At 47.4% G+C, this 26,317-nt stretch overlaps 1 protein-coding gene across 1 annotated transcript in view; it reads right to left on the minus strand.

Moving 5' to 3' along the window:
• Nucleotides 1-26,317, minus strand: part of LOC119181287 (F-box only protein 21) — a 55,450-nt gene that overhangs the window by 3,727 nt on the left and 25,406 nt on the right. Inside the window, exons 6-9 of the mRNA XM_037432490.2 lie at nucleotides 25,387-25,525; nucleotides 19,352-19,558; nucleotides 18,080-18,288; nucleotides 12,929-13,086 (exon numbers count right to left, since the gene is read on the minus strand). Coding sequence (XP_037288387.2) covers nucleotides 12,929-13,086; nucleotides 18,080-18,288; nucleotides 19,352-19,558; nucleotides 25,387-25,525 — 713 coding nt within the window. The remainder of the gene's footprint in view (nucleotides 1-12,928; nucleotides 13,087-18,079; nucleotides 18,289-19,351; nucleotides 19,559-25,386; nucleotides 25,526-26,317) is intronic.

Consider the following 26,317-nt stretch of genomic DNA (forward strand, 5'->3'; position numbering starts at 1 on the left):
GATTCACGTTAAACAGAACTGAACGGGGACCTGAAAAATATGTTCAATTTACAGAGATATGAACAAGATATGCGAAACCAATTATACCAAGAAGCAGCTGTTCCTCTTAAGTGGCAATTCCATTTAAGAGACTTCTATTTACCAATCTACTGTGTCGCGAATAGGGATAAAAATAATTATCAGTTTTTTAAAGCATAATCATTAGTTTTGATACTATTTGCTCCTGCTCTGTCTTTTCTAATTACAATGAAACCTTGTTAACACGCAGCTGCTGGGGATATGTATGTGCCAATGGATTCAATGCAATGCTTAGATCGAATGTTGCCTAAATCAAAGTACTCACTACAAAGCCTATTTTTTTGTCAAAGCACGATTCCAGCTCTCAAATGCTGGCTCTCTCACACAGAATGTCAATTCAAAACTATTACGTTTGAGCAATTTGAAACTATTAGATAACCCAGAGCACATAAAGACTTTCTTAGCAGCAGAGCAGACTGAGACATCGATCGGTTTCCTGCAATACATGCGTGCACTTTTTTACTCTGATCTGCTACTACTAATCCAAACCACTTACAACAACCCCAAATATCAGTTATAAGGACTGTACTTTGCAGCACGTAGGATTTTCCTATGCTATCACCTGAAACTCCCTCCACATATTGAGAACATTTTTCAAAGCTTCTAACACAGAAACAACACTTCAGGCACAGTTAGAACAAACTCGATGCATACAAAGCAAAAAGAAAAAAAAAGTAGCAGTTCCTCTGCAAGGGCAAAGCAATGAATGTGATGGCAATAAAATGAAATGGCAAGCAGATCGAAATATGCACTACAGTGCTCACACACATATGATTCACAATAACAACACACACAGGACAAGAGCGAACTAACAACGTTCCAAGCTCAACACTTCACGCGTAGCTAAAACAAAAAATCACAGCATATCCACGGAGTGAATGATGATAAGTGGGCTGAAGCACTCATCAGTCCATCCGTGCTTCCGTTTTTCCGTCCGTGCATCTGTCTGTTCGTTCACCCATCTGTGGGTCGATCTGTCCGTCCGTGCATCTGTCTGTCTGTCTATATGTCCATCTGTTTGCTTTCGCTTCCGTTCCTGCATGCGTTATATCGTGCGTCTGCTAGTTTGTCCGTGCGTGCGGCCAACCATGGGTCGATCTGTCCGTTCGTGTGTCTGTCCGTCTGTCTGTCTATATGTCAGTCAGTCTAGTGAACACTCCAAGTAGCATCATCTCGCATCCTTTCATCATATATTGATTATATACAAGTACCACCATCTAGCGGACATTCGAAAAACTAAAGCTCCCTGTGGCACATGCCCGATAGAGATGGTACACTGTGATGCAAGTTCTTTGTTGCTGATTTGTTTTTCTCCCGGGCTGAGCCTCAGAGAGTTTTGTTAATAAGGACAAAGATTCCTCACAAAACAAAACACTTAATAAACAGTTGACTGGACATGACGAAACACATCTGTAAACACCCAACAAGAACGTTCAAAGTCAGTAACTAAACCTAACGTTCGAAAGGGGCTGAGTGATGGGAGTAGCGCAAGATATCTGTTCGGTCTCACCCACACGCTGAATTCCGCCGACGATGAGCAAACCGGAACGCGGTGATTCCGGCTTCAGGACGCGGGCAGGACGGGGATGAAGGAACGCTGGCTGCTGACGACACGTCGAGAGACCAGGCCGGAACGTGGTGGCTCTGGCTTTAGGAGTGTGGACCCGTCTGTGACGAGAGAACGCAGGCTGGTGGGGACGCGTCAGAGAACCAGGGTCAACCTGGCCAAGCAGCTGGGCGCACAGCTCGGGCCCGTAGCCCGACGGCTGTTGCTCGCCCGTTGGAACCAAAGTCCGCAGGCCCTGGGTAGGAGTTCAGGACCGGATGGCCACGGTCCTCTCGAGCGGGAACACGACGGCAGGAGGCCCCGGCCGGTTGAAGACCTGCAGGCTCGGGTCCTACGCCCGACGGCCCATCTTCAGCGCCCGGTCCGGTGACGACCTTCCGCTTGCCCCGTCTTCTTCGAACTCCCCTTGATCTGCTCTGCTCAGGCTTCTGCTTTCACTCTGGCCCACTTGTCTCGTTCTCATTGGCCTTTCAAAACTCCGTGGTGATCAGCCATTGGCCCTTGTTTTCTTTATGGTCTTGGATGCTTGCGCTCCACGCTCTCACGTGTACCGGTCCTCGGCGTCGTCGTTGTTTAGGCGACCCAGCACGTGCACTCGGTCATCCTTTAATTTCGCGCACTTTTCGAAGGCGCGCACTTTGAACGCGCACCACACATCACATACGCCCCCCTTTCATTCAAGTTTTTTTTTTTTTTTAGAAAAAAAAAACTGCCGATGAGTGCGCGTTCTGCACTACGTCACAATTAAACCACATATTTGCACACGCAGTTCAACACATCACCGGGCTACAGTTCGCTACATCGTCCAAATGTCCACATTCACTAACCTCAAAATACGCAAGAAGTGAGAAAAAGTATGGACACATCTAGCGGATTGTGAAAATCCCCAAATTAGTAGTACACCACCCCTTTTTTTATCATATATACCCTATCATCTCAAAAACTATACATCATGTTAATGTTACATTGCATGTAACTTCTTCAAATATTTACAAGCAACACCCTTCCATGGTCCGCAAACAAGATCCAAAAGAAACCAGCGGGAAATCGAATTTGACGCTTAAGTTATAGCGTCCCGTACAAGACGTTTAACTGCTCTAACCATTTGACAAGAGTAAGGAATCGGAAGCCAGTGGAAGAATTCTCGACCGTAAGCTCGTATGAACCTAAAGCTGTGTATCACCAGGTTCCCAACCTCGAAATCACAAGCATACACGCTGGAATGTCTGTATGCCAGTCGGAGGCGTTGCCTCCAGGCGCACCAGTACAACCACGCCTGAATCATTTCATCCTTCCCACGAACGCCTTGCTTGAGCTCGTAAGCCGCTAATCGTTGAGACATCTTAACAGAAGCGACCTCTTCAACCGAAGATGCCAAAGAGCACCAGTCGGCGTCCTTCCTCGTACAATAACCTGCTGGACCATTACTGCCTTCTGGTTCACTTTCCATCCCTTCAGCTTTCTGTATTGCTTGTTCATCAATACTTTCAACCCTTCTGCCTGGGTCATCGTGATTACCCTCATTGTCACATATAGCTGACCTACATTGCAACTCTACTCTCTGTTCTTCAACAAGTGCTTTTGCATTTTGCTCCAATATTCTTCTAAAAGCATCATCTACAATTTCCCGAGAACACAAGCCATCTCTCTGTATGGGCAAGTTATAATCATGGTGAAAAACCATGTCCGTAGCGTCTGTTGCTATCTCCAGTGGCCCAAAACAATAGGTAGCTGCTACATCAGAGCTTTCATTATGGCATTCGCCGGCATTACCTAGGAGACCTTTTATTGCTCCTTCAGCGGAGCTATTCAGAGGCAATCCTACCTCTGAATAAAGTGCGCTTGACCTCTCACAGGTTTCAAAATACCCTTTACTCTGAATGGAACGTTCTTGTTCCATGCTCACGAAGCATTCCTGCGCTTCAATAAGCTTATCGAGTCTCCTAGTCTTTTGACTGTTTACCTCCCTGTCATACTCTTTCAGAGTTTCTTTCTCTAGCGAAAGGTCATGACGAGGTACAGGGTCAGTCTCACGTAAATTCAAATCGCTCCCGATGTAACTGCTTTCAGAGCACACCTCATCCACTGGTTGACTACTCTGGCTCTCAGACCACGTATATTCAGCGTTTTCCCTCTCAAGCCACTGCTGCAAATCCTCATATTCTAGTTCCAACAGTCTCTTCTTTTCGCGCATCTCTATCTCGAGCAGCCTTTTCTTTTCACGCATTTCTAGCTCAAGCTGCTCCTTCTTAGCGCGTGTCTCTCGCTCGAGCTTCTCTCTCCTAGCCCGTGTTTCTCGCTCGAACTCCTCTCTCTTAGCGTGTGTTTGCAGTGCAATCTGCTGCTTTTTAGCGTCACATATCGCAGCCCGTTGCTCACGCTCCCTCTCCATCCGCTCCTCGTACCATACTCTAAACTCCGCTCCCGTCAGTCCCATTTTATCCGCCAACTCAATTAACTCCCACGTGTTCGTCATCGTGTTAACCGCGTCAAAAAAATCTACTGGAAAAACAAACGACTTTGTCCTGTCGCAGCGGACGCCAATTTGTGATGCAAGTTCTTTGTTGCTGATTTGTTTTTCTCCCGGGCTGAGCCTCAGAGAGTTTTGTTAATAAGGACAAAGATTCCTCACAAAACAAAACACTTAATAAACAGTTGACTGGACATGACGAAACACATCTGTAAACACCCAACAAGAACGTTCAAAGTCAGTAACTAAACCTAACGTTCGAAAGGGGCTGAGTGATGGGAGTAGCGCAAGATATCTGTTCGGTCTCACCCACACGCTGAATTCCGCCGACGATGAGCAAACCGGAACGCGGTGATTCCGGCTTCAGGACGCGGGCAGGACGGGGATGAAGGAACGCTGGCTGCTGACGACACGTCGAGAGACCAGGCCGGAACGTGGTGGCTCTGGCTTTAGGAGTGTGGACCCGTCTGTGACGAGAGAACGCAGGCTGGTGGGGACGCGTCAGAGAACCAGGGTCAACCTGGCCAAGCAGCTGGGCGCACAGCTCGGGCCCGTAGCCCGACGGCTGTTGCTCGCCCGTTGGAACCAAAGTCCGCAGGCCCTGGGTAGGAGTTCAGGACCGGATGGCCACGGTCCTCTCGAGCGGGAACACGACGGCAGGAGGCCCCGGCCGGTTGAAGACCTGCAGGCTCGGGTCCTACGCCCGACGGCCCATCTTCAGCGCCCGGTCCGGTGACGACCTTCCGCTTGCCCCGTCTTCTTCGAACTCCCCTTGATCTGCTCTGCTCAGGCTTCTGCTTTCACTCTGGCCCACTTGTCTCGTTCTCATTGGCCTTTCAAAACTCCGTGGTGATCAGCCATTGGCCCTTGTTTTCTTTATGGTCTTGGATGCTTGCGCTCCACGCTCTCACGTGTACCGGTCCTCGGCGTCGTCGTTGTTTAGGCGACCCAGCACGTGCACTCGGTCATCCTTTAATTTCGCGCACTTTTCGAAGGCGCGCACTTTGAACGCGCACCACACATCACATACACGAAACACGAAAAACAACACACGAAACGTAATCATAGGTACAGACGGGCGCAAACTAACAAAGGTCACAATTGTTACTTTGCTGTGTTTGAAAAGCGTTGCTTCTTTCGCAAATGGGGACTCCGCAGCCAGCAAAGTGACCTTCGTGCGCCCGGTAACTACAACACAACCATTCCTATCACACTGTGAGATAAGCACGGCGTCTACCTCTCGCGAAGCAAAGTATGCGGAAGAATAAGTACATGAGTATGCGTCACGGCAAACGGAGGGGCGCACCTTGCACCATCTCACTGGTAATGCTGAGATCACGCTGATATTTCCCCCGAAATCAGTGTACCGCCAAAGTGGTGTATATAAATAGCTTGCCGTTTGAGCGCTGAGACAAACGTTTCTGAGGCTCAATGGTTAACGCTGCACGCTGCAGAGCGAGAGGTCTCTCGTTGTCGCCGTTCGATCCCGCATGCCAGAAAAAATTTCTTCAATTATTTTTTTGGGAAGCTTTTGTACTGTATAGATACGTATACAGTTAAACCGCGTTATAGCGAGATGGGTTATAATAAGATAATGGATATAACAAGCAAATCGTAATTCCCTTTGAATGTCCCCATAGAAACCAATGTATTCAAAACCTCATTTTAACGAGGTGAAATTAGTTCGTTATGGGATATAACCAACAAATCTTATTAGGAAATAAAATTTTGAGCCAACATCACGACAGTGCAAAACGCAAATTTGAGATGGTGCACAACTTGACAACTGCAGCAGTTTAACTCCCGCCATGCATCCTCCAGCAACGCACGCAAAGCTGAGGCACGCTAAGCGCATGCTGTTGCTGGAGGAGAGGGTGTTGCACAGGCATTGCACGTGCCCCGCTTGGCTACTGCCGGCAGCCGAGGACTCCACAACTCTGCGAACGTCTCGCCCTTTTCGTTTCTTTCTTTTGTGTGTTCTTTAAATTCTTCTCTCCTTCTTCACGACGCTGAGTCTTGCTCTCTAACAGGCTGCAGTGAAGAGCACCTTTTCCATTCTAATCTCTCTCTCTCAGTACCCGCAAGCGCACTCGCAACTTCCCCACTTCTCAGTAAGCATGGCCGCGGCACGCCTTTCTGCAACCACTGCAAGTGTTGTCACTTGCTGACGTTAGCTTTGTTGTTTTTGCGCGAGTTCTTTTTTTTTTTTTTCACTTCTGCGCAATCTTTATTGTGCTGTGCTCGTATTCCAGCAACATGAATGCAGGCGAAAATCGAAAGCGTATAACGCTAGACCAGAAGGTGGCTATGCTAAAAACCGGTGAGGCGAGAACAAAGAAAAAAAAAGTGGCAAAAGACTGACGTGTCGAAGAGTACACTGTCCACGATCTTGTGCAAGCAGGAGTCCATCATTGACGCTGTTGCACGTGGCGTGAAAGGGATTGTTTTTAAGTGGTTTTTGGACACGCGGGCCATGAATCTGCCGGTGAGCGATGCCACGCTACAAACAAAAGCAAGGGACTTCGCCTGCGCCATGGGCTATGATAACTTCGTTGCAAGTTCGGGTTGGCTTCAACCTTTCAAAAAGTGCCATGAAATCGTCGGGAGAGTGGTCCGGGGTGAATCACAATCTGTCGACGAAGCAGAGACTACGACGTACGCAAAAGATAACATTGCGCGGCTGCTGGAAAAATATAGCGTGGAGGACATTTTTATTGCGGACGAAACTGCTCCCTTTTTCAAGATGTTGCTGCACAAGACTTTAGCCCTCAGAGGAGAGTCGTGCCATGGCGGCAAACAAGGTAAGCTGCGGATCACTGCGCTACTTTGTGCCAACACGACTGGTTCTGAGAAGCTGCCAATTTTCACAATTGGCAAAAGCACATCCCCCCACTGCTGCAAGGTGAAGAAGCAGCTCCCGGTCAAGTACACAGCCAATCGCAAAGCCTAGATGACCAGGAAAATTTTTGCAAAATGGCTTTTAGAATGGGATGAGAAGCTAGCAAAGGCGAACCGCAAGGTGTGCCTTCTTTTAGATAACTGCACCGCCCACCGCACCGCTGCCGCACTCCATAACATTGAGCTGCTGTTCCTCCCTGCCAACTGCACAGCAAAAATACAGCCGCTTGACCAAGGCGTGATTATGTCGCTGAAGGCAGGTTACCGCAAGCACATGATTGACAGGCTTCTGCTCAACATGAGGTTGAAGCGAGACACCGATGTTGACTTGTACGCTGCTCTCGAAATGCTTCGAGCGGCGTGGGTGAGTGTGACGGCGAACACGATTACAAATCGCTTTGGACACGCTTCATTTGCCGCCGCACTAGACGCCAGCGATGAGCCATCATTAGGCGAGCCCGCTGCGCTGGACGGTTTTGCCACATCGGACGAAGTCTTGGCATCATGGACAGCACTTGGTGAAGCAGGTGTCATGCCCAACAGCGAGTCGTTCTGCGAATATGTGAGTGAGGACTCGGAAGTGGTGGCAACGGAAGAGCCCCTTGATGACGACATTGTGCACGCTGTCGACGATCTGGATGAGACCAGCGATGATGACTCTTTCGATGAATGGGAGACCGCCGTGCCGGCAACGTTGGGGGCGTTAGACGCAGTGGACATACTGCCCCATTACTTCGGCGCTCACGAGGGCGGAGAAGATGGCTTGAGCATTGCGGCCGCAGCTGAGCGAGCCATCATTCGCTCTAAAAAGATGCACCAGCGTCCGATTACAGACTTCTTTGCAGCTAAGTCTGTTTGAAGTGCAATAAAATAAGTGCGTGACATTTCCTTTTTATTTGCAGAATGCGATTATTTAGTTGCGTACTACCGTGAGGCGAGATGATATTTTACCCGTTGTTTGTTTTGGGCAAGTACAGTGCATAATAATGTAAATGGCCCCTGCGGCTATAACGAAATATTGGTTATAACGAGCAAATCGCGACGGCCAACGATTTCGTTATTACAAGGTTTAACTGTAGATACACGGGACATGATGGCGATGGCATAAGCTAGCTGAGAGCATCCATATAATTGCTATCGCAATAAAAAGTCAAATCACGTCCCTAAAACATAGAAAAGACGCATGCTCGTGTGCGCTCCACCCCAGTTTACTCGTGACGAAAATATCCTATTATGCATGTTTTATCATGCGACAATTCGAAGCGCATCGCGCATCGTCGCGCAAGACGGCCCCAGCATCGCGGAGACGTAGAGTGCACAACAAGTTGCTCGCAACAAGCATCTTCGCCACACTGAATGAACAGGCTGCTGGCTGCACCCATGCACTCTCCAAGGTGAAACAGGCACGAGGAGGTAACAAGCACGCTCGGGCATTACACAGCAATCGGCCGGGCAGTGACGAGGTGAACCGAGTAGGCGACACGCTGGGTGCAACTATCTAAAGATAACCAGTTCTACGTGGATGTATCGAGCTTTAGTGACACAGTGTCAATTCATCGAAGAGGCAGCTTAATTCACCTCCTGCCATGCAGAGGGCTTTGCTTCCCTACATGACAAGGCTTGCCACCAGAGGCATTTGCTGTGAGCACTTACAAATGGGCAAAAAAAAAAAGAAAAAAAAAGCTGCCAGGCCTGCGCAAAATGCGCAGCACAGTCACAGCAAAAGCTGAGACCTCACTCAGACGAACGCTTAACACAAGTAGTTGCCCCCTTTCGACAACTGCACCATGAAAGTTCCCTGAACTGAGGCGGACAAATGGCAATGAGAAGCAAAGGTTCGCAGAGGCATAGAAAAAAATAAAAGAAGTGTTGCTGTATAATACGCAAGCATTAGTTGTGATAGACAGCAAAAGTGCAGTAAGGTTTCCTAGTGTCTATCCCGCGCACTTGGAAGCCATCCTGCACAATCTGGCAAGCGCACTTAGATTGTTGTCCATCAAAAGCCTACAGTATGCTTATAATAGCACTACACCACATGCATGGTTGGACAGACAGCTGAGGACGGCTACTGTGCAAGGCTGTCCGTGATGAGTCAATACAAGCACGTTCGTCGGCAGCTAGCACCTTCCCTTCGTTCTGTTCAGATACTTATCCATACAGGTGTTGCACGAAAGTGCTGAAATTGTGATAGCTAATCGACTAGTTTCCGCAGTCACCAAATAGGTGAAAGACCATAACTGCGACACACCATGACGTTGGTGAGACGAGGGGTGAGGTTAAGAGGGGAGGCTACCATCGGATACCAACTTTTTTGTTTATTGAGATATCTTGATGAAATTTTCAGGATAGACTTATAGCAAAAGCATTAGAAGAACTACAAAATTTCATCAAGTTATGTTCACTGGTTTTCAAGTTACAGCAGAATATCAGGGTAGTGCACATGGTTCTCTTATTCCAGGCCTGGAGAACTTTCAAAAGGTGCTGGAACTGTGAAATTAACTATGATGATTCCCAGATTGATACTCCAGGGGGTAACAGAGCCCTTTTTTTTGAATTTCCTTGCTGAAAAGTTTTAGCAGACCATCAAACTTTGTGTTCGTGATTAGGATATTATCAATCAAATTTTGATTAAATATAATAAATAACACACACAATATATTGAAAAAATGGGCTTGTCACCCCCTCAGAAATTTATTCATGTACATAATAAAAAAAACTTATGGAAATCCAATGAGTGGTTCCAGAGATATGGCTGGAATAAGCAGCCTCACTAGCCAAAAAAGTCATTTTGAGAAAACGACGTTTGAAAGTTTTGAGCACACAGGCAGTTCTAAAATGAACCTGCAGCGTAACTGGAGGTGTCCTTTGGCACTCTCTTTCTTTGCCGCCTTTCCATCTTCTCTAGGGATTGCTTCTTAGCCTTTTTCAAGCGCAGAGAATCTTTCTCGGCTGCCCGTTGAATGGCCAGGTGGCCAGGTGTTAGCCCCACTGATGAAGCTAGCTCTTGAGTGGCCCTGTAGCAGCCAGCATTGTATCTTAGCACTGCATCATACAGTGCTGTCTCCACAGCAATCAGTGACACATGCTGCTCTTTGGGCATGAGGGACCACAGCACAGAGTGAAAGGGCTCTGATGCATTCTGCGTCTTTGCTCCCAGGCAGCGTTGCAGAAGAGAAGCCTGTGAGAGCCTCTCATAAATGGGTAGAAGTGCATCTGCAACATAGCGTGGCAGCTTGTACGAATGCTTCGGAGGTGGAACACCGGTAATCTTGCTGGCATTGTGACGACACCAGGAGTCTGCACCCTCTGGGCACAAGTCGTGGTGCGGCTCCTCATCTGTCGACGTCACATGGTGGTACGATGCCATCACTGCCCGCCGCATTGCAGCCACATCATCGGAATGGTTCCGTAGGGCCCAGCCATAATAATCTGTCAACTTGTCGATGATGGCCTTTGTCAGCCTGCCCTTCCCTCCCAAAGCCTTGTCACTTTTCTGCACAAGGTTGTGAAGTGCAGTCCCCATCCTCTTCTGAACGTGGTTCAGGCATTCCTATTTTGAAATGGGGACCAGTCCATAAACATTTTCTTGTACAAGGGCAGAGAAGGTGGCACTATCTCCATCAGACACGAGCGTTGTGTAACGGAGGTTGTGCTTCGACAGTGAGCGTGAAAAGAGGATGATAGCTGCCTCAACCTCCATTCTCCCTGATTTAGAGTCGGTGTTTTTCTGGCACACATGATTCTCCAGCCAGCATGCATAGTCTGCGTCTCCAGGCTTTGGCCCTACTTGGCAACAGAACAACGGCGTCCAAGATAAGGCCCGTATGGTATTCGATAATTGCCCCGACTCCAATATGGGATGTGTGCCCACGCTTGTGCCATGTTCCATCATAACAAACTGTTATATCCCTGGTGAAATATTGATCCATTTCTTTGTAAGTGGCTTTTACAGCAGAAGCAGATTCTGCATAGAAATTTTCTATGCATTGTGTCTGCGGTTCCCTGAATTTCTTCAGGTGCTTCTGAAAAGTCTTGTGATGGAGGCCACGATGGGACACGTTCATCGCTGCCCAAAAGTCGTTGAGAGCTGTTTGTCCCTTGCCTATTTGTTTTGTTGCCATAATGGCTCTTACATTCACATCAAAGGCCTTTGTGTCATCCTGACGAGATGAACTCCATGAGCTTGAAACTACTCCACAATGCAAGCATACTAGCTCAAGCTTTGCAGCAAGTCCAAGTTGGGTGCCTCCTCGTACCTTCATCCCAATCGCGGTGCACCGGTGGCACGGGGTCCGAGATAGCAGGTCGTCTAGGACATCCATTTGCACAAGGAAAAATTTTTCGCCTTCACTTGTAGCGGTGGCAGCTTCATGATCGCGCTCCATTGCCTGAAATATCCGCTCCGTGGCTGGCATAGCGCCAAGTTCTCTTTGCACAGCAGCGCGTTGTTGATCCGCCGCCTCTTTCTCCTCACACGTCAGGAAACTAGTTCGCAAATGCACAGTTGACGACGCGATCGCACTCGAGGCCGATGAAAGAGAAGATGCGGAAGCCACTGTCGATGAGCACGAGACACCAGGCGCAGTTGTAACGACAAATTCTTGCACCGGCGGAGCAGGAGTCCCGTTGCTAGGCGCGTCGATGCGACCACTCTCTTGCGTAGATGAAGCAGAAGCTGCCCCACAGGTACCGTCGGCGCGATCACCGTCGGTGCACGTGCGAGCGGAGAGCCTCGCCGAGCAGACAAGCTTCATAGCTCGCTTCCTTGCACCGAACGATTGTAGCGTCTTCTTTTTCGTTGGGCGCATCGTGAGCGAACACAACAACGGTCTCGTATAGACGGTTGAAAATCGTCTCGTAAAGACGGTTGAAAATCGTTTCGAAGACAGTTGAAACGTGGAGAGTATGCGAACGGCTGCAACGATACACGGAAGCGAGCGGAACACAAAGACGCCGGACGGAGGAGCAGCAGACGAACGGCCGCATCGGCCGCATTATGCGCAAGAGCGCTACGTCATCGCACGCAGCAGCCAATGGCAGTCGCGGGCTCCCCCGCGTCCTTGGGGAGCACGCGCTTCGCCCAATCCCAGCTGCGCGCCTCAGCCGCGGAAAACTTGAAAGCTCTCGCGAGCCCTCCAATCATGAGCGGCTTGCTCCTCTCCTGCGCTGCCGCTGGTGACGCAGGTGGCGGGGAAAGAAAGAGCAAGAATTCACAAACAAAACAACAGCAAAATGGCGGCGCTCCGTCGAGCGGTCGAGAAACTGCGATCACGCCAAGTTGGGGTATTTTGAGCGCTCGCGCGCCGCTCGAGGGCCGCCGCGGCATGTTCTGAACTTTATTTCAAATGGTTTCGCGACGAATTAGACGATATTTACAGAAAAGGTAGTTTATGACACATACTGCCCGAATATGTGGTTTGCCAAAAATAGACTTTTTCGCGATTTTTCGGTTTTCAAAGGCCGCGTCCCCCCCCTTAAGTTTTGTGCCGCAAAATGCTATTGTAAGCACTAGCCAATAGGCCCAAGACAAGCCACTACGGCTCATGCGGTCAACAAACACATTACGCTCTGTGTAACTCTGCTGGCGATACTTCGCAACTACGTTTTAGCTGCTGGCACATCTAAACAGGTACACTCGAACTTGATTATAAAGAAGTTGCATCTTGCACGAAAATAAGTTCGTTATATCCAAAAATTTGTTATAGAGGTTTATTCCTAACACTATATCTATTTGATGACTATCTTTATTTACCTCGTTATAACCGATAACTCATTACATCTGGGTTCACTATATTAAGGCATGAGTGTATGCATTAACAATGTGTCACTGTGCTTTTGTACTGGCAACATATAACACAATCACAAAGACACTCCTGATGCCAATGCAAGCTAGCCGCAGCAAATCAATGGCACACCTTGAGCAGCGTATCGGTTGGAGCCGTCCTCGACCAGGACATTGTAGAAGGGCTGCCTGTCTTCGTGGCTCAGGTTGTGCACGCCCATCTGGAAGATCCAGTCCCGATTGGCCGCACACTTGCCGTCCCAGCCGTAGATGACGCAGTGGTAGTGGTACCTGTACAATTCAAGGGAGGCCTGTGAGTTTCCTCACTCGACTAAGCCTCGCACCATTACATAGCCTGTTTGAAGAGCGAAAGAGTAGACATGTGCAATAATTTGTTGAAATGCAGCTTGGAAGACAAATTAAGCACACCGCAGAGAAACACAAGGGATACCACAGGATAAAGCTCTTTGTTTCGTGGTCTCCCTTCATCTCAGCCCTCACTCCATCACGCAGCCCCTTAAAGTTAAAACACTGTTCCACTTCAAAATGAATTACGTGCAAGCTACTTGCTTCAATACCTGGCCATGAATACAGCAATTGTAAAAAAAGTTAACATGCCACAAAACACCATTTTTCTTAGAAAAAGGAACATCAAATAAAAGTATACTTAAACCCAAGATTAACAAACATGGGTGCAAAGAATTATCTACAATGAACAGTTGACACATACTTTTGAACACCTGTGACATTTCCCTGGAGCTGTTAGCAAATGCTGACATAGCCCATTGAAGGGATACTAAACACGCATGTACCTATGCATAAGTTGAAAGATTTTTCTTTTCTTATAATGGACAATAGTTGCAACAGTCACTGGCAACAGTATATGTCACTGCCGAAAATGACTATTGGAGCAAGCCCTTCACAGCTTCCACGATAAAAGGCGCGAGAAAGAAAAAATGTTTGCAGCTTGCTCAAAAGACGCCAGGATAAATCACTATGAAACTGGTGGTCTCCCAGCTAGTCCCTGAATGGCTCAATATCCATTAGGCTTGATTAACATAATTAGGTCACATGAAGCTCGAGTATTTTGAATAGGCGTGATTCAATTCACAACTGAATTAGTCTTAATTAGGTTATGTTTAATTTACACTAATTAGACTTGTTCATATTGATTCGGTCATCAGTAATTAATACCGTCCTGGCCTTGGCTCTACCAGCCTCATTGGGATTCTGACTGGGATTGCTTGGTTTCTATGGTTCACACCTGTTCCTGATCAAGAAGGGGAAACAACGCTGAAATTAAGACGACCACAATGGAAGACAGAAAACAAGAGGTGCCTGTCATTGTCCGTCTCCTTTTGTGTTAGTCTACAGTTCTCTGCTGTTTACCCTTGTTGCACAATGAACCAACTTGCCCAAGCCAAGGAAGGCCACAGCCGTTTGTGGACCCTAGCTGTTCGTGTTACGACAGCTTTGTCATGACGTGAACTGGCGTAACGAAAGGCTTAAGAGGAGATGCGACTCGGAAAATGATTTTCTTTAATAAGAGTCTGAATTGAACACATATCCGCATGCTAAAAGAGTTTTTTCTCCTTCTTTCAAATATGTCATTTATTTTCATGTAGCTTGTTTGGTTTCATTTCTGCAGCTCAGATACTGTGAAATTATGGCCATTTTGTGCGATAATTTTGACCTATAAAACTTTGAGATAAAGCATGCAGATATAGCTCACTATGATCCTTTGGAACTGTAGAGTGCAGAAAACTATACAAGTTTCATGTGTAAGAAGGTAAAATAAAATGATAAAATAGAAAACTCTACCATGACTCTAGTTGCCAAGGGCTTTCAATGTTATGTAATATTTTGAAAAACATAACTAAGCAGCATTTGAAATAAAAATAGATACTTGCACTCTACAGGCTTTCATCATGCTATGTGCAAACTTTCGTAGAGTTCTGACAATTCTAAGTATACTAACTAGTGTGCATAAGCAGCACAGATCGCACAAAACTGCAAAAGGAGAAAAATGCATATGAAAGTTTAAAACATTTTTTTTTTACCATATAGTTGTCAGAAATGCATAATCTTTGGCCATAATGTTCAAGAGAGCTTTGAGAAGCACTGCAAGTTATTAGGACTGTCCTGCAGCGTAGGTTGTGCCTTCACGGTCCTTGTGAGCACACTCTTCAAGCCGTGCCCTTTTCACTACATGACAATGGTGGGCCCTTGCTTGTGCTGTCAAACGTCCGGACATCCTCTTGATGTGCTTTGCATCGCAGGAATCGCTGAAAGCAACTAGATCCCCAGATGGGAGTATGTTCAGCTCTTCCAGGATGTGCTCGAAACTAGCATGACCCTTACTGAACCACAGGATTGCAATAGCTACGGCAGTCTCGACAACTGTTCGGGAGACAAACTTGGCCTTGGGGCAAAGTAGCCATATCTTGCTGTTCAGGGATTCCGACGCATTTTTGGGTTTTCCCTTGAATGCATGGAGCAAGGAGCTTCTCATCTGTCAGCCGCTTATAAATCAGCAGAACAGCCAATCCCTGTGCTTTCGTCAGAAGAGGTGTGTGGCGTGGTGCAGGTTTGCCAAGTGCTTCAGCCCGTTTATGTTTGCACCACGAGTCTGTTCCTGCAGGGCAAAAGTTGTGACTGCCAGCATTGTCCGTACAGCGTGAGTGAAAGTATGAAGCCCATACTGCAGTGTGGGCTTCATACATACAGTGTACATATTCCGTAGTGTACATATTCAGTGTACATATTCCGTAGACTCCCCCTGTTGCTTGTTATGGCAATATGGTAATACGTCTGAAGTTTCTGAATGGCCGGCTCTTTCATTTTCTGCCCTCCTGGTAATGGCACGTGAAGATTCCGTAGCGCAGTGCCAAGTCTTTCGGTTACATGGTTAGTGCAATCTTCTTTTTCTATAATGAGAGCCCCATAGACTTTTGACTCGGCAACTGCACTATATGCTTTGCTGTCACCGTCACTCAAGAACTTCATGAAACGCAATGAAGTTTCGCAACTCAACGTTCTCCGCCAAGTGCGCATTGCCGCCTCTGTTTCCATGGCATGGGAGGAACAGTCTGCATTTTTTTCAGACTGGTCCATGGAATGCCTGCGGAACTTTCTCGTCAGGGCCCATATCTTTGTGTCTACTGTATGTCAGGCAGAAATTTGAAATGACCTGAAAGTTCAAGCAGAGGCCTGTATCTAAGGAGATAGCTGTGCCAATACCGTTGTGGCTTTTGTGGCCCCTCTTCTGCCAAGTTCCATCGAACATGACAGCCACATCAGTTTCGCCTGCTGCTTCTTTTGTCAGTTGTCTCGATTGGAGCAAGTTTTCACTCACAGCTTCCATGGCAGCGGTGTGCACTTTTTTGTCTATTGAAAAAAATCGTCGGTGGTGCATTGGCTTTGCGAGTCCAATAATGGAGCAAAATTTCGACAGTTGCTCATGCCCGATGCCAACAGCGCGTGCAGTTACCACCGCCTTCACAATTGCCGCGAAACTACCTCGGGAGCTCTTCTTGTCGTACCGTTGGTTCGCCTGGCTGCTGCCGTTCACCGTAACACGTGGAGACGTATAAGAGCATGAAAGTACAGTCGCTAAGCATTCGGGGTTTTCACAATGAGGTTCGAGGAGCGACGAAAGTCCCTTGTGCTTTTCTGCCGGCTCCCGAACTGCAAGTTGTTTATTACCGCGAACCGGGCACGCCGCACCCACAACAAGTGCCGTCAGCAAGAGTGTGTCGCATAACACTGTCGCCGCACAAATCTCACCACAAGGTCTTTTGTCTTTATCGAAGAAGCCGATCTTTTTTTCGGGGCGCTGACGAAAGAAAGCGCAGCCTCGATCCCTTCATCGCAGCCACTGTCGCTCACACACTCGTCGATGCCGCCGCTAGGCCTAGCACACGTAGGCTGGTTCTCTTTCATCGCCGTCGTTCGACACGCTTTGCGCCGCTTTCCCTTGAACTTGTGCTTCGTTCGAAACTTCTGTGGTCTCTCGGTTCACTTTTCGGGCTTGTCATTGCGAAAATATGCGTAGACGCGCAGATAAGCAGACGGACCAAATGCCGATGGCCGTCACCGCACCGCCAACACCGACTCGGTAGCCAATGGCGATGCGGCCGACAGTGCTGCGCGTTTTAAACCGCTCAAACCACGTGGTAAAGAAGCTTTGTGTTTTATATTTTCCTGCTCACATACGAAACTGGAGGGGGTCGGAGCTGCAAGAAGAAGGCCGAACGCAACTTTCCGAACTGATCGCTACAACGGGCGGCGCTGCAACGGGGTGCAGCACGCATTCAAAGGTGGCCAATATTAGCGGAAATTCGCGAAATTTAGAGTCACCACAACGCCTTTATACACATTATTTTGCATTTTTCTGTTCTACTTTCGTTAGAAAAGTTTCACAGATGATAGAAGAAGGATTGAGGATTAAAATTCAGTAAAAACCAGAAATACGAGAAACCACTAAAAATGCGATTTTTCGACTCGCATCTCCCCTTAAAGGGACACTAATGAGCAAAACAATTTTAAGTACAATTTCACAATCCCGCAAACAACACTTTTTCTGCTACATGACTTTTCAGTAAACGAGAAAACGAACAAGAAGAAAATGCAGGCGGAGACGCTACCTTGCGATTCCCGCACCAAATACCGTGACGTCATAGATTTTCAAGTCGTCTACTAGGCTCTATGTAGTTCACAATCAATAAAAATAATGTAAAGTGTTACCTGTGGGAGCAATAGACATAGCATACGATGTTTCAGAATATTTCATTTAGCCAATGGATTGAAAATAGCAAAAACACAATTTGAAACTTGTGATGACGCGCGTGGAGAGTTAGGTACGAAATATGAAAATAACACTTCAACCTTAAATTTTTCCACTATCAATGAACTTACTATAGTGAAATATATGTCATTCGAATTCTCCGAGTGCTGTTCGGCGATCTATGATTGATTTGTGGGGTTTAACGTCCCGAAACCACCATATTATTATGAGAGACGTCGTAGTGGAGGGCTCCGGAAATTTTGACCACCTGGGGTTCTATAACGTGCACCCAAATCTGAGTATACGGGCCTACAACATTTCCGCCTCCATCGGAAATGCAGCCGCCACAGCCGGGATTTGATCCCGCGACCTGCGAGTCAGCAGCCGAGTACCTTAGCCACTAGACCTCCGTGGCGGGGCCCCGTTCGGCGATCTAAACCTACTCATTGTTGCTCTTTAGAGTATATTTAACAGCTCCACTGTAAATGGACTGCTTACTTCTTGTGTCTCATGATCATGCCGACGGCGTAAGCCACCTTGGCGTGGGAGCGGGGCTCGGAGCGGAGCTTGCGCGGCTGCCTCTGCGAGCGCGTCTCCCTGCGCTGCTCCAGTGCCACCATCTGGCTCTGGGCGGTGCGGTACATGTAGGCCACGATACCGCTCGATGCTGGGTGCGCCGCCTCGATGCCTTTCAGCAGGCACAGGATCTGCACAGGGAATAACAAGATCAGTGAGCATTTCTCTCTGCTTCAGAGTTGCTCCCCTCCAAAAGGTCGGAGATGACTGAAATCGGGGCTGAACACAGGAACACTTTTCAGCAGTGTGCGTGTGGGACGGCTAATTTGGGCAACTGGAGTTTGATGTGAAGGCACATAAATAGTTTATATCACAAAAATATAATAAAAACATGAAAAATTTTAGCGGTGAGTGGGGGGCGGGCTTATTTGGGTACTTTCCCCAAAAGATTACTACTAGGAAAATATTAAAACTACATTACTGATCATATAGTTTTCTATGCAATTAAGAACTACACTCAAACCTCAATATAAGGGACCCAAATCTAATAAAATATCGGTCCTAACAAAGTAAATGAAAAATGGTCTTGTAATATAGTGTTAGGAATATTCCTTTATAACAAATTTTTGGACACAATGAACTTCCATGTAAGATGCAACTTTGTCATAACGAAGTTTGAGTGAAGTGTAACTAAAAGACATAACAAATTACAGATAACCAAAAGTAATGACCTCGACTTTTGTCAGCCAAAAAAGAGTGGGCATAGCCTCTGAAACTGGAAAATTGTGTGTGCAACATGTCTTGGAGGCTACACAACAGGCCCCTGGAAACCAAACTTGACTAAGACAACAGTAAATCCAACAAAGCAAAGTTAATAATTTAGTGGCATGGTTTGACACGAGCTATTTAGTCTAAAAAAATCCAGCTTGACAGTGAAAGTGCTGTTGAAAAAATTGGCCGCGAAAATGTATTGCTGTTGGAAGCCTTGCATTTTTTTGGATGCGAAAAATCGATTGGTAACTATATACTCCAAACATGTTACAACAAAGTCATAACTGACATAAAATAACTTCGCTATACGCAAAAATTTGTTATAGATGTGCATTCGTAACACTGCATTAATGACAAGACTAGTGTTCACTTACTTTGTCATAACCAGTAATCCGTAATATTCATGTTTGTTATATAAAGGTTTGATTGTACACCATGCAACAGCACTCTTCCTCATCTAGCTTGTTCAATCATCTGCGTCACCTGCTCATAGTTGATACCCAGGTGAAGGTACACCCGGGCCAACAGAAGCCGGTGCTCAATGTCTCCCCGCATAGGGTCGCTGCAATGCCGACCGCGGCCCTCAAACAGCTCCAGCAGCTCCAGGGAATGGCGGAGGCCCTGCATGCCCAGGTTGCCCTCCAATTGCCGCCACGCCTCCACCAGGTTCCAGCACATCCGCACCAGCACCTGCAGAGCACATGCAGGACGAGATGACTTGAAAGAGACGGGCTACAGAGAAAAATAATCTCTCACGTATTAGAGATTAGTCTTTCTCAACTCTAAAGTGATCAGGCCTGCCCCAAGAAGACTCTCGGTAAGTGGGAAAGTGCATGGAAACAAAATGCAGGCGATGGCACCACTTTGAAATTCCCGCACCCGTCGTCGTAATGCCTTAGATTTTGATGGCATCTACTAGGTTCTACCTGGCATAGTAGGAAATTCAGTGCATTGCCCTCTAAGGGGATCATTGACCTAACATACCAAATTTCAGTATATTTCATTTAGCCAATCACACCAGAATATAAAACATACACCTTAAACAGATTACATTTTTAAAAACAAAACTTTGTCCTTCATTTTCTCTTCTGTTAAAACCTATCCTGGTGAAATGGTCAGTATTAGAGTTCTCACAGTACAATTTATAGGCGGAAACCAATTCATTGATGATTTGACTGATATGTGGGGTTTCATGTCTCAAAACCACCATATGATTATGAGAGACACCATAGTGGAGGGCTCCGGATGTTTCAACCACCTGGTATTTTTTACATGCTCCCAAATCTGAGAACATGGGCCTACAACATTTCCGCCTCCATCGGAAATGCAGCCGCTGCAGCCGGGATTTGATCCTGCGACCTGCGGGTCAGCAGCCGAGCACGTTAGCGACTACCTGCAGGGCACCGAAACCGATTCAACGTTTCACTTTAGTGTTCCTTTGAAGTACATATTAGCAACAAAACATTTTAAATTTATATTTTTGTTCTGACGCAACAAGTAGCTAATGAAGCCCTTTTCAGGGCTGGGAACCTTAGGTTTTCCAAAGCTTTCAGCAAGCGTACTGACACACTTTCGAAACATCAATAAAGGGACATTTTTTTGTATCTTTGGTATACAGTATTTGTTCAGAGACGCCGAGTAAGACACGAGCATGGCTCATAGCAACAACAAGAAGACCCCCCCTTTATTCCCAACTGCCCCCCTGCTATATACCCCACATGAGGTGGCGCGCGCATGCCGACAGCGCCATCCATTAGAGGATTAACATAGCACTCAGCGTCCACTACATCTTCCCTCCCGGGATAGTTACATGTTCAACCTGCGCGGCGGTTTCACGGCACGGCCAGAACGCGTACGCTTAGGTTCATCACACTGAGGCGCACTTGCTTGCACAGGTAGCGTCTGCACTTCAGGCGAGGGAGGCATCTTCACAGGCGGCACAGGTGATGCGCACGAAGCACTTGAAGCACTTGGAGACAATGATTCCGACGCTGAGGTCGAGGCTGAGTCTCTTGGCGGATTTGATGACAAGGTTCCATGCGTCGGTGATGAAGCCATTGATGCTTGCTGTTGGACATTTTGGTCATCTACAAACGGCACCAGATGGCAACGGTTCCTCTGGACAACACCACTTTGTGTCTCGACCACATATGACCTTGGTCGCTGAGCTGGGCTGAGGACACGACCGCTGCAACCTAAATCCTTTATCCACACATCCTCCCCCATACTGAGAGAAATCAGAGGAGTAGTACTGTGACGGCTATTGTAGTCCTTCGCCTGTTTCAACTTCGCCGCAGTATCCTGTGCTTGAAATTCCTCGTGATTGGGTAAGGCCGGAAGAAGTCGTTCAGGCAGAACCGGAAGACGAGTTTGTAGTCTCCTTCCCATGAGTAACTGAGCTGGAGAGACGCCCGAAACTCCAGGTGTGTCTCGGTATGCGAGTAGAGCGAGGTACGGATCCGGGCTTTTCTTCAGCAAATCTTTCACGGTACGCACCATGCGCTCTACCTCTCCGTTACTCTGAGGGTATCGAGGGCTGCTGGTCTCGTGGCAGAATCGATACGCCGTTGCAAAGTCGGCGAACTCCTTGGACGAGAATTGAGGTCCATTGTCCGTCCGCACAACGTCTGGTATCCCAAAACGGGCAAAACAACTCTTGACCGCAGCAACAACCGCTTTTGCTGATGAAGTTCCCAGTGTGACTATTTCTGGAAATCGGGAGTAGTAGTCGACAATGAGGACGTAGTCGCGTCCTTCCAGGTGGAACAAGTCGATTCCCAGGCGTTGCCATGGTCGTTCCGGTGTTGGCGTTGGTGACAGTGGCTCAGAACGCAAGGTTCGCGTCTCAGCACACTTAGCACATTGAGCCACAAGGTCCTCAATATGCTGGCTGCAATGGGGCCACCAAACGCACTCGCGGGCGCGCACTTGACAGCGGCGGACACCTTGATGTCCTTCGTGCAGTAGTGCGAGAATGTCCTTGCGTTGGGCTGACGGGATGACAATGCGGCGATCCAGTAAGAGTAACCCATCGTACACACTCAGTCTTTCTCGCTCCTTCCAGTATGGTGCTAAATGGGTCGGAACTCTCTTCTTGGACGGCCAGCCTTTCTCACAATAAGTCATAATAGAAGAACACTCGCTATCTTGAGCTTGAAGACGACGGATCTCGTCTAGCTGATTTTCCAGTTGTAAAGGTAGCTCCTTGAGAACTTCCCCTATATAGACTTCCAAGCTGCTGACTGCTTTAGAAGTTGGCAAGTCGCAGGGTGCTCTTGATAGTGTGTCCGCTGTGGCTAGCAGTTTTCCAGGAACATACTTGACGGCGAACTGATAGCGCATCAGTTTTATTCGCATACGTTGAATTCGAGGTGGCAAGATGTCCAGATCTTTACTTGACAGGAGAGCTACAAGCGGAAGGTGATCGGATTCGACCTCAAAGCTTAGTCCACGTAGGTATTGATCGAACCTGGTGACAGCCCATGTGACAGCCAGAGACTCCTTTTCCGTTTGACTGTAGCGTCCTTCTGTAGTAGTGAGAGATCTGGAAGCATAGGCAACTGCTCGTCGAATTCCTGACGGTTGATCTTGGAGTAAAACGGCACCAAGGCCATGAGAGCTTGCGTCAGCCGATACTATAGTTGGGTAATGGGGATTGTACATAGCCATACATGTGTCGGAGCTGAGCAAAGACTTTATCTTCTTGAACGCTTCCTCTTGGTTGTAACTCCAGCTCCACGCGTTATTCTTGTTGAGGAGTGCACGAATAGGTGCGGAGATCTCAGACAGTTTTGGAATGAATCGAGCCACATGGTTTACCATTCCAAGTAATCGGCGAACACCACTAACATCGATTGGTGGTGGGAGATCCATGATAGCCTTGACTTTGTCCGGGTCTGGACTAATTCCTTGCTGGCTGACGACAACTCCTAAGAACTTGACAGAAGAGACCCTGAACTGACACTTCTTTTCATTAAGAGTGACACCCGCTTGAGTCAACCGTGCCAAGACGTCAGCTAGACGCTGGTCGTGCTCTTGATGGTTCCTACCAAAGACGAGTATGTCGTCTATCATGTTGACGACTCCGGTGATGCCTTCGAGCAGTCTCGACATGAAGCGTTGGAAATACTCGGGTGCTGTCGCAATGCCAAAGGGAAGACGCTTGTAGCAATATCGGCCAAAAGGTGTGATGAATGTCGTCAGTTCTTCACTCTCACGAGTTAGTTTTATTTGGTGGAAGCTGGATCTTGCATCGAGCTTGGAAAAAATTTGTGCCCCACCAAGCTGACCTAAGATGTCTTCAACTGTCGGCAGAATGTAGCGTTCCCGCTGGATAACCTTGTTAAGCTTCGTCAAGTCGACACAGAGCCTGTACCCGCCCGACGACTTCGGCACGACGACGAGGCCTGAACACCATGCGGTAGGCGTGTCAACCTTGCGAATGACTCCTTGGGTTTCCATTTCATCCAATTCCTTCTTCACATGCTCTAGCAGAGGCAGAGGTATTCGTCGAGGAACACTTAATGAAAAGGGACGAGCATCTTGAGCGACGCGGATGTGGTATTCTTCCTGTACTTCGCCAAGCCCACGAAAAATTTTTGATTGAGATGACGGAATACCATCCACAGAGTCCAAAAACTGAACGATGCCCAAGTCTTCAATTGCTGGTAATCCCAGGAGGTGTGTCGTCTGGTTCTTGATAACATACAGTCTTTGCACAGACACTTTGTTACGCCACTGCAAGGTAGCAGTGAAAGATCCCAGAACGTGCAGCCTTTGATTTCCAGGACCGGATACCTCGGCGTCCACTTTATCCAAAACAGTAGGTAATGCCGGAAAAGAAGGTGAAACCACCGTTATTTCGGCCCCTGAGTCTATCTTGAAGTGTGCGAGGTGACCATTCACGTGAATGTCGGCATATCGTGCCCGACGCGTACTGAGCGCGTGAAGTTCCACTGAGCCTAACAGCTCTTTCCGATGCTTGGCCCGGCAAACAGCAATAAAATGACCTTGCTTCTTGCAGAAATTGCATGTGGCTTTGCGAGCTGGGCATTCTTTTCGAGAGTGGTGACCACGGCCGCAGTAATCGCAAGTAGACTGAGTTGGCTGCACAGATTTGCTGCGACGCGATGAAGCGTTCTTCGCGCGTTGCGCCGCGTCCACGTTTAAGCTGTCAAAGGCCCCGTTCTCGCTGGGAGTTTCACGGGATAGACGCTCTTTTTCGGCTTCTTCATGAACACGCGCTTGGCACAACGCTTCCTCAGCTGTAAGTTTCGTACATCGGCACAACTGATCCGATAGCTTCTCATTCCGCAATCCAACGACAAACTTGTCTCGCACAAGGCGGTCTTCGATCTCGGCGTTGTTGTACCCACAACGCTTGACAAGATTCCTGAGCGCGGTGAAAAATTCATCAACCGGCTCCCCAAGTTGTTGCACTCGGCGGTGAAATCGGCGGCTCTCGTAAATCTCATTGATAGGGTGGACAAAATGCGAAGTGAGCTTAGCCTTGACTTCCGCAAACGGGCGGTTTTCCGGAGCAGACAGTCCTAGCGACGACAAGACGCTACGTGCTTGGGAACCCATGCAATATAAAAGAGTTCGCACCTGCACCTCGTCGGTGGCTGTGTTGATACCGGCCGCGAAGGCGTAATCTTCGTACCTCGTTATCCATGTTGTCCATTCCCCAGGGCTGGTGAAGTTGAAAGGCGACGGAGGCTGAAGTCCCGGTGTACCGACGTGAATGAAGTTGAGCTGAGAAGGTCCGGCGTCTGTCTCCTCCATAACTCCGCGTTAGACGCCCACTTCTGACACCATGTTCAGAGACGCCGAGTAAGACACGAGCATGGCTCATAGCAACAACAAGAAGACCCCCCCTTTATTCCCAACTGCCCCCCTGCTATATACCCCACATGAGGTGGCGCGCGCATGCCGACAGCGCCATCCATTAGAGGATTAACATAGCACTCAGCGTCCACTACAGTATTGACATTGTCCACACACCGAAGTCAAAAGACCCTTCTAAAATATTTTTCGATTATCCTACAGCTTTTACACCTTAGCATGTACAAGGGAGTTTCTTTTCAATAGACATCATTGCGACAATTAAACACAGTTCCAAAATTCTGCGTCCAGGGTGCACCCCAAATCACAGAAATCACTCTCGGGGTCGCTGGACGATAATTCACTAATTGTTGCCAACGTGCACCACGAGTGGACGACCGATATGCCGGTAGTACGTCCCGAGTTGCTGTTTTCCTATGAGACTTCACGCGGCTATGACGTGTCACTGAGAAACTGCCCCCTCGATGTCTAAGCTAAGGTAGCAGTATGAAAAATACATTCAATGCCTTTCCAGGCCCCACAATACTCTTTTTAGATTCTTTAAGACCAGTGTTTTCATTTAGAGCATTAATCCTAATAATTTCATTCATCCATATTTAAATGGTAATCCATTCATCAAAATGATATTCATGTCAGCACTTTTTAAAATAATTTAGAGAGAAATGACCACTGACCTTTGGTGTGCGGAGCACAGAGAAGCAGGTTCTCCTGTCCAGTTGCAGGTTTGGGCACAGTGATGGGCATTCGCCCTGTGCCAGGAAGCGTCCCCCGTGGTAGACGTCAATGTACGTGTACCGCTGCTCCTCTGGCAGCCTGCAATGTGAAAATGTCACGCATGATGCAAGTTTTTCATTGTAGGGCTTCACCCTGTTTTGAATATGAAGCTAAACGTATTTGTTATGAAGTTACGTTATGAAGTATGTAAAGCTAAACTGCGATCTGTTAAACGGAACTGCTGCTTAAATAAAACAACTGCATCGAGCACGATTGGTTTCATATTTGGTTTATCTACCTTTGGTTCATCTCTCGGTTAACTGAACTCCTGTTGAACGCAACACATTTTCCTCATCCCTTCAGGTTCTGTTTAAAGAGGGTCTACAGCAGTATATATCACATATAATAAAAAAAGAATGAACACATCTGTAATTACTCAACTAACCTGCACAATATCTTTTAAAATTGGAACAAAGCGTGTGCAAATGGGATGCTTTTAGTTTAAAACGTAACTTTGAATAGTAGCAGAATTCGACATTTGTGCGGAATGCTAGTGATAACCTGTAGAATACATTCAGTTTTAAAACTAGTGCACTTACCGCACATAAGCTGGTATAAGAAACTTTTGAACTTAAGGATTATGAATCAATGTGAGGATAATCTGCATGTTGATTCAACCTTGAGGTGGTAATCCACCTCAAGGCATGTTGATCCAACCTTATTAGGTGTGTTCGCAGTGCAGCATGTCTCCATTGCTGTGAAACCACCTTTACAGAGAGTTACATCTTACATGTGACTTGTAAATGTTTGTTTATTCCGAATATTGTTTTTTCCAGTGTATAAGATGCACTTCTTATTCGAAGTGGTCAAATACACTGAAACCTCGATACA

Source organism: Rhipicephalus microplus, chromosome 10, assembly GCF_043290135.1.
Source record: "Rhipicephalus microplus isolate Deutch F79 chromosome 10, USDA_Rmic, whole genome shotgun sequence".
Taxonomy (NCBI): Eukaryota; Metazoa; Arthropoda; class Arachnida; order Ixodida; family Ixodidae; genus Rhipicephalus; species Rhipicephalus microplus.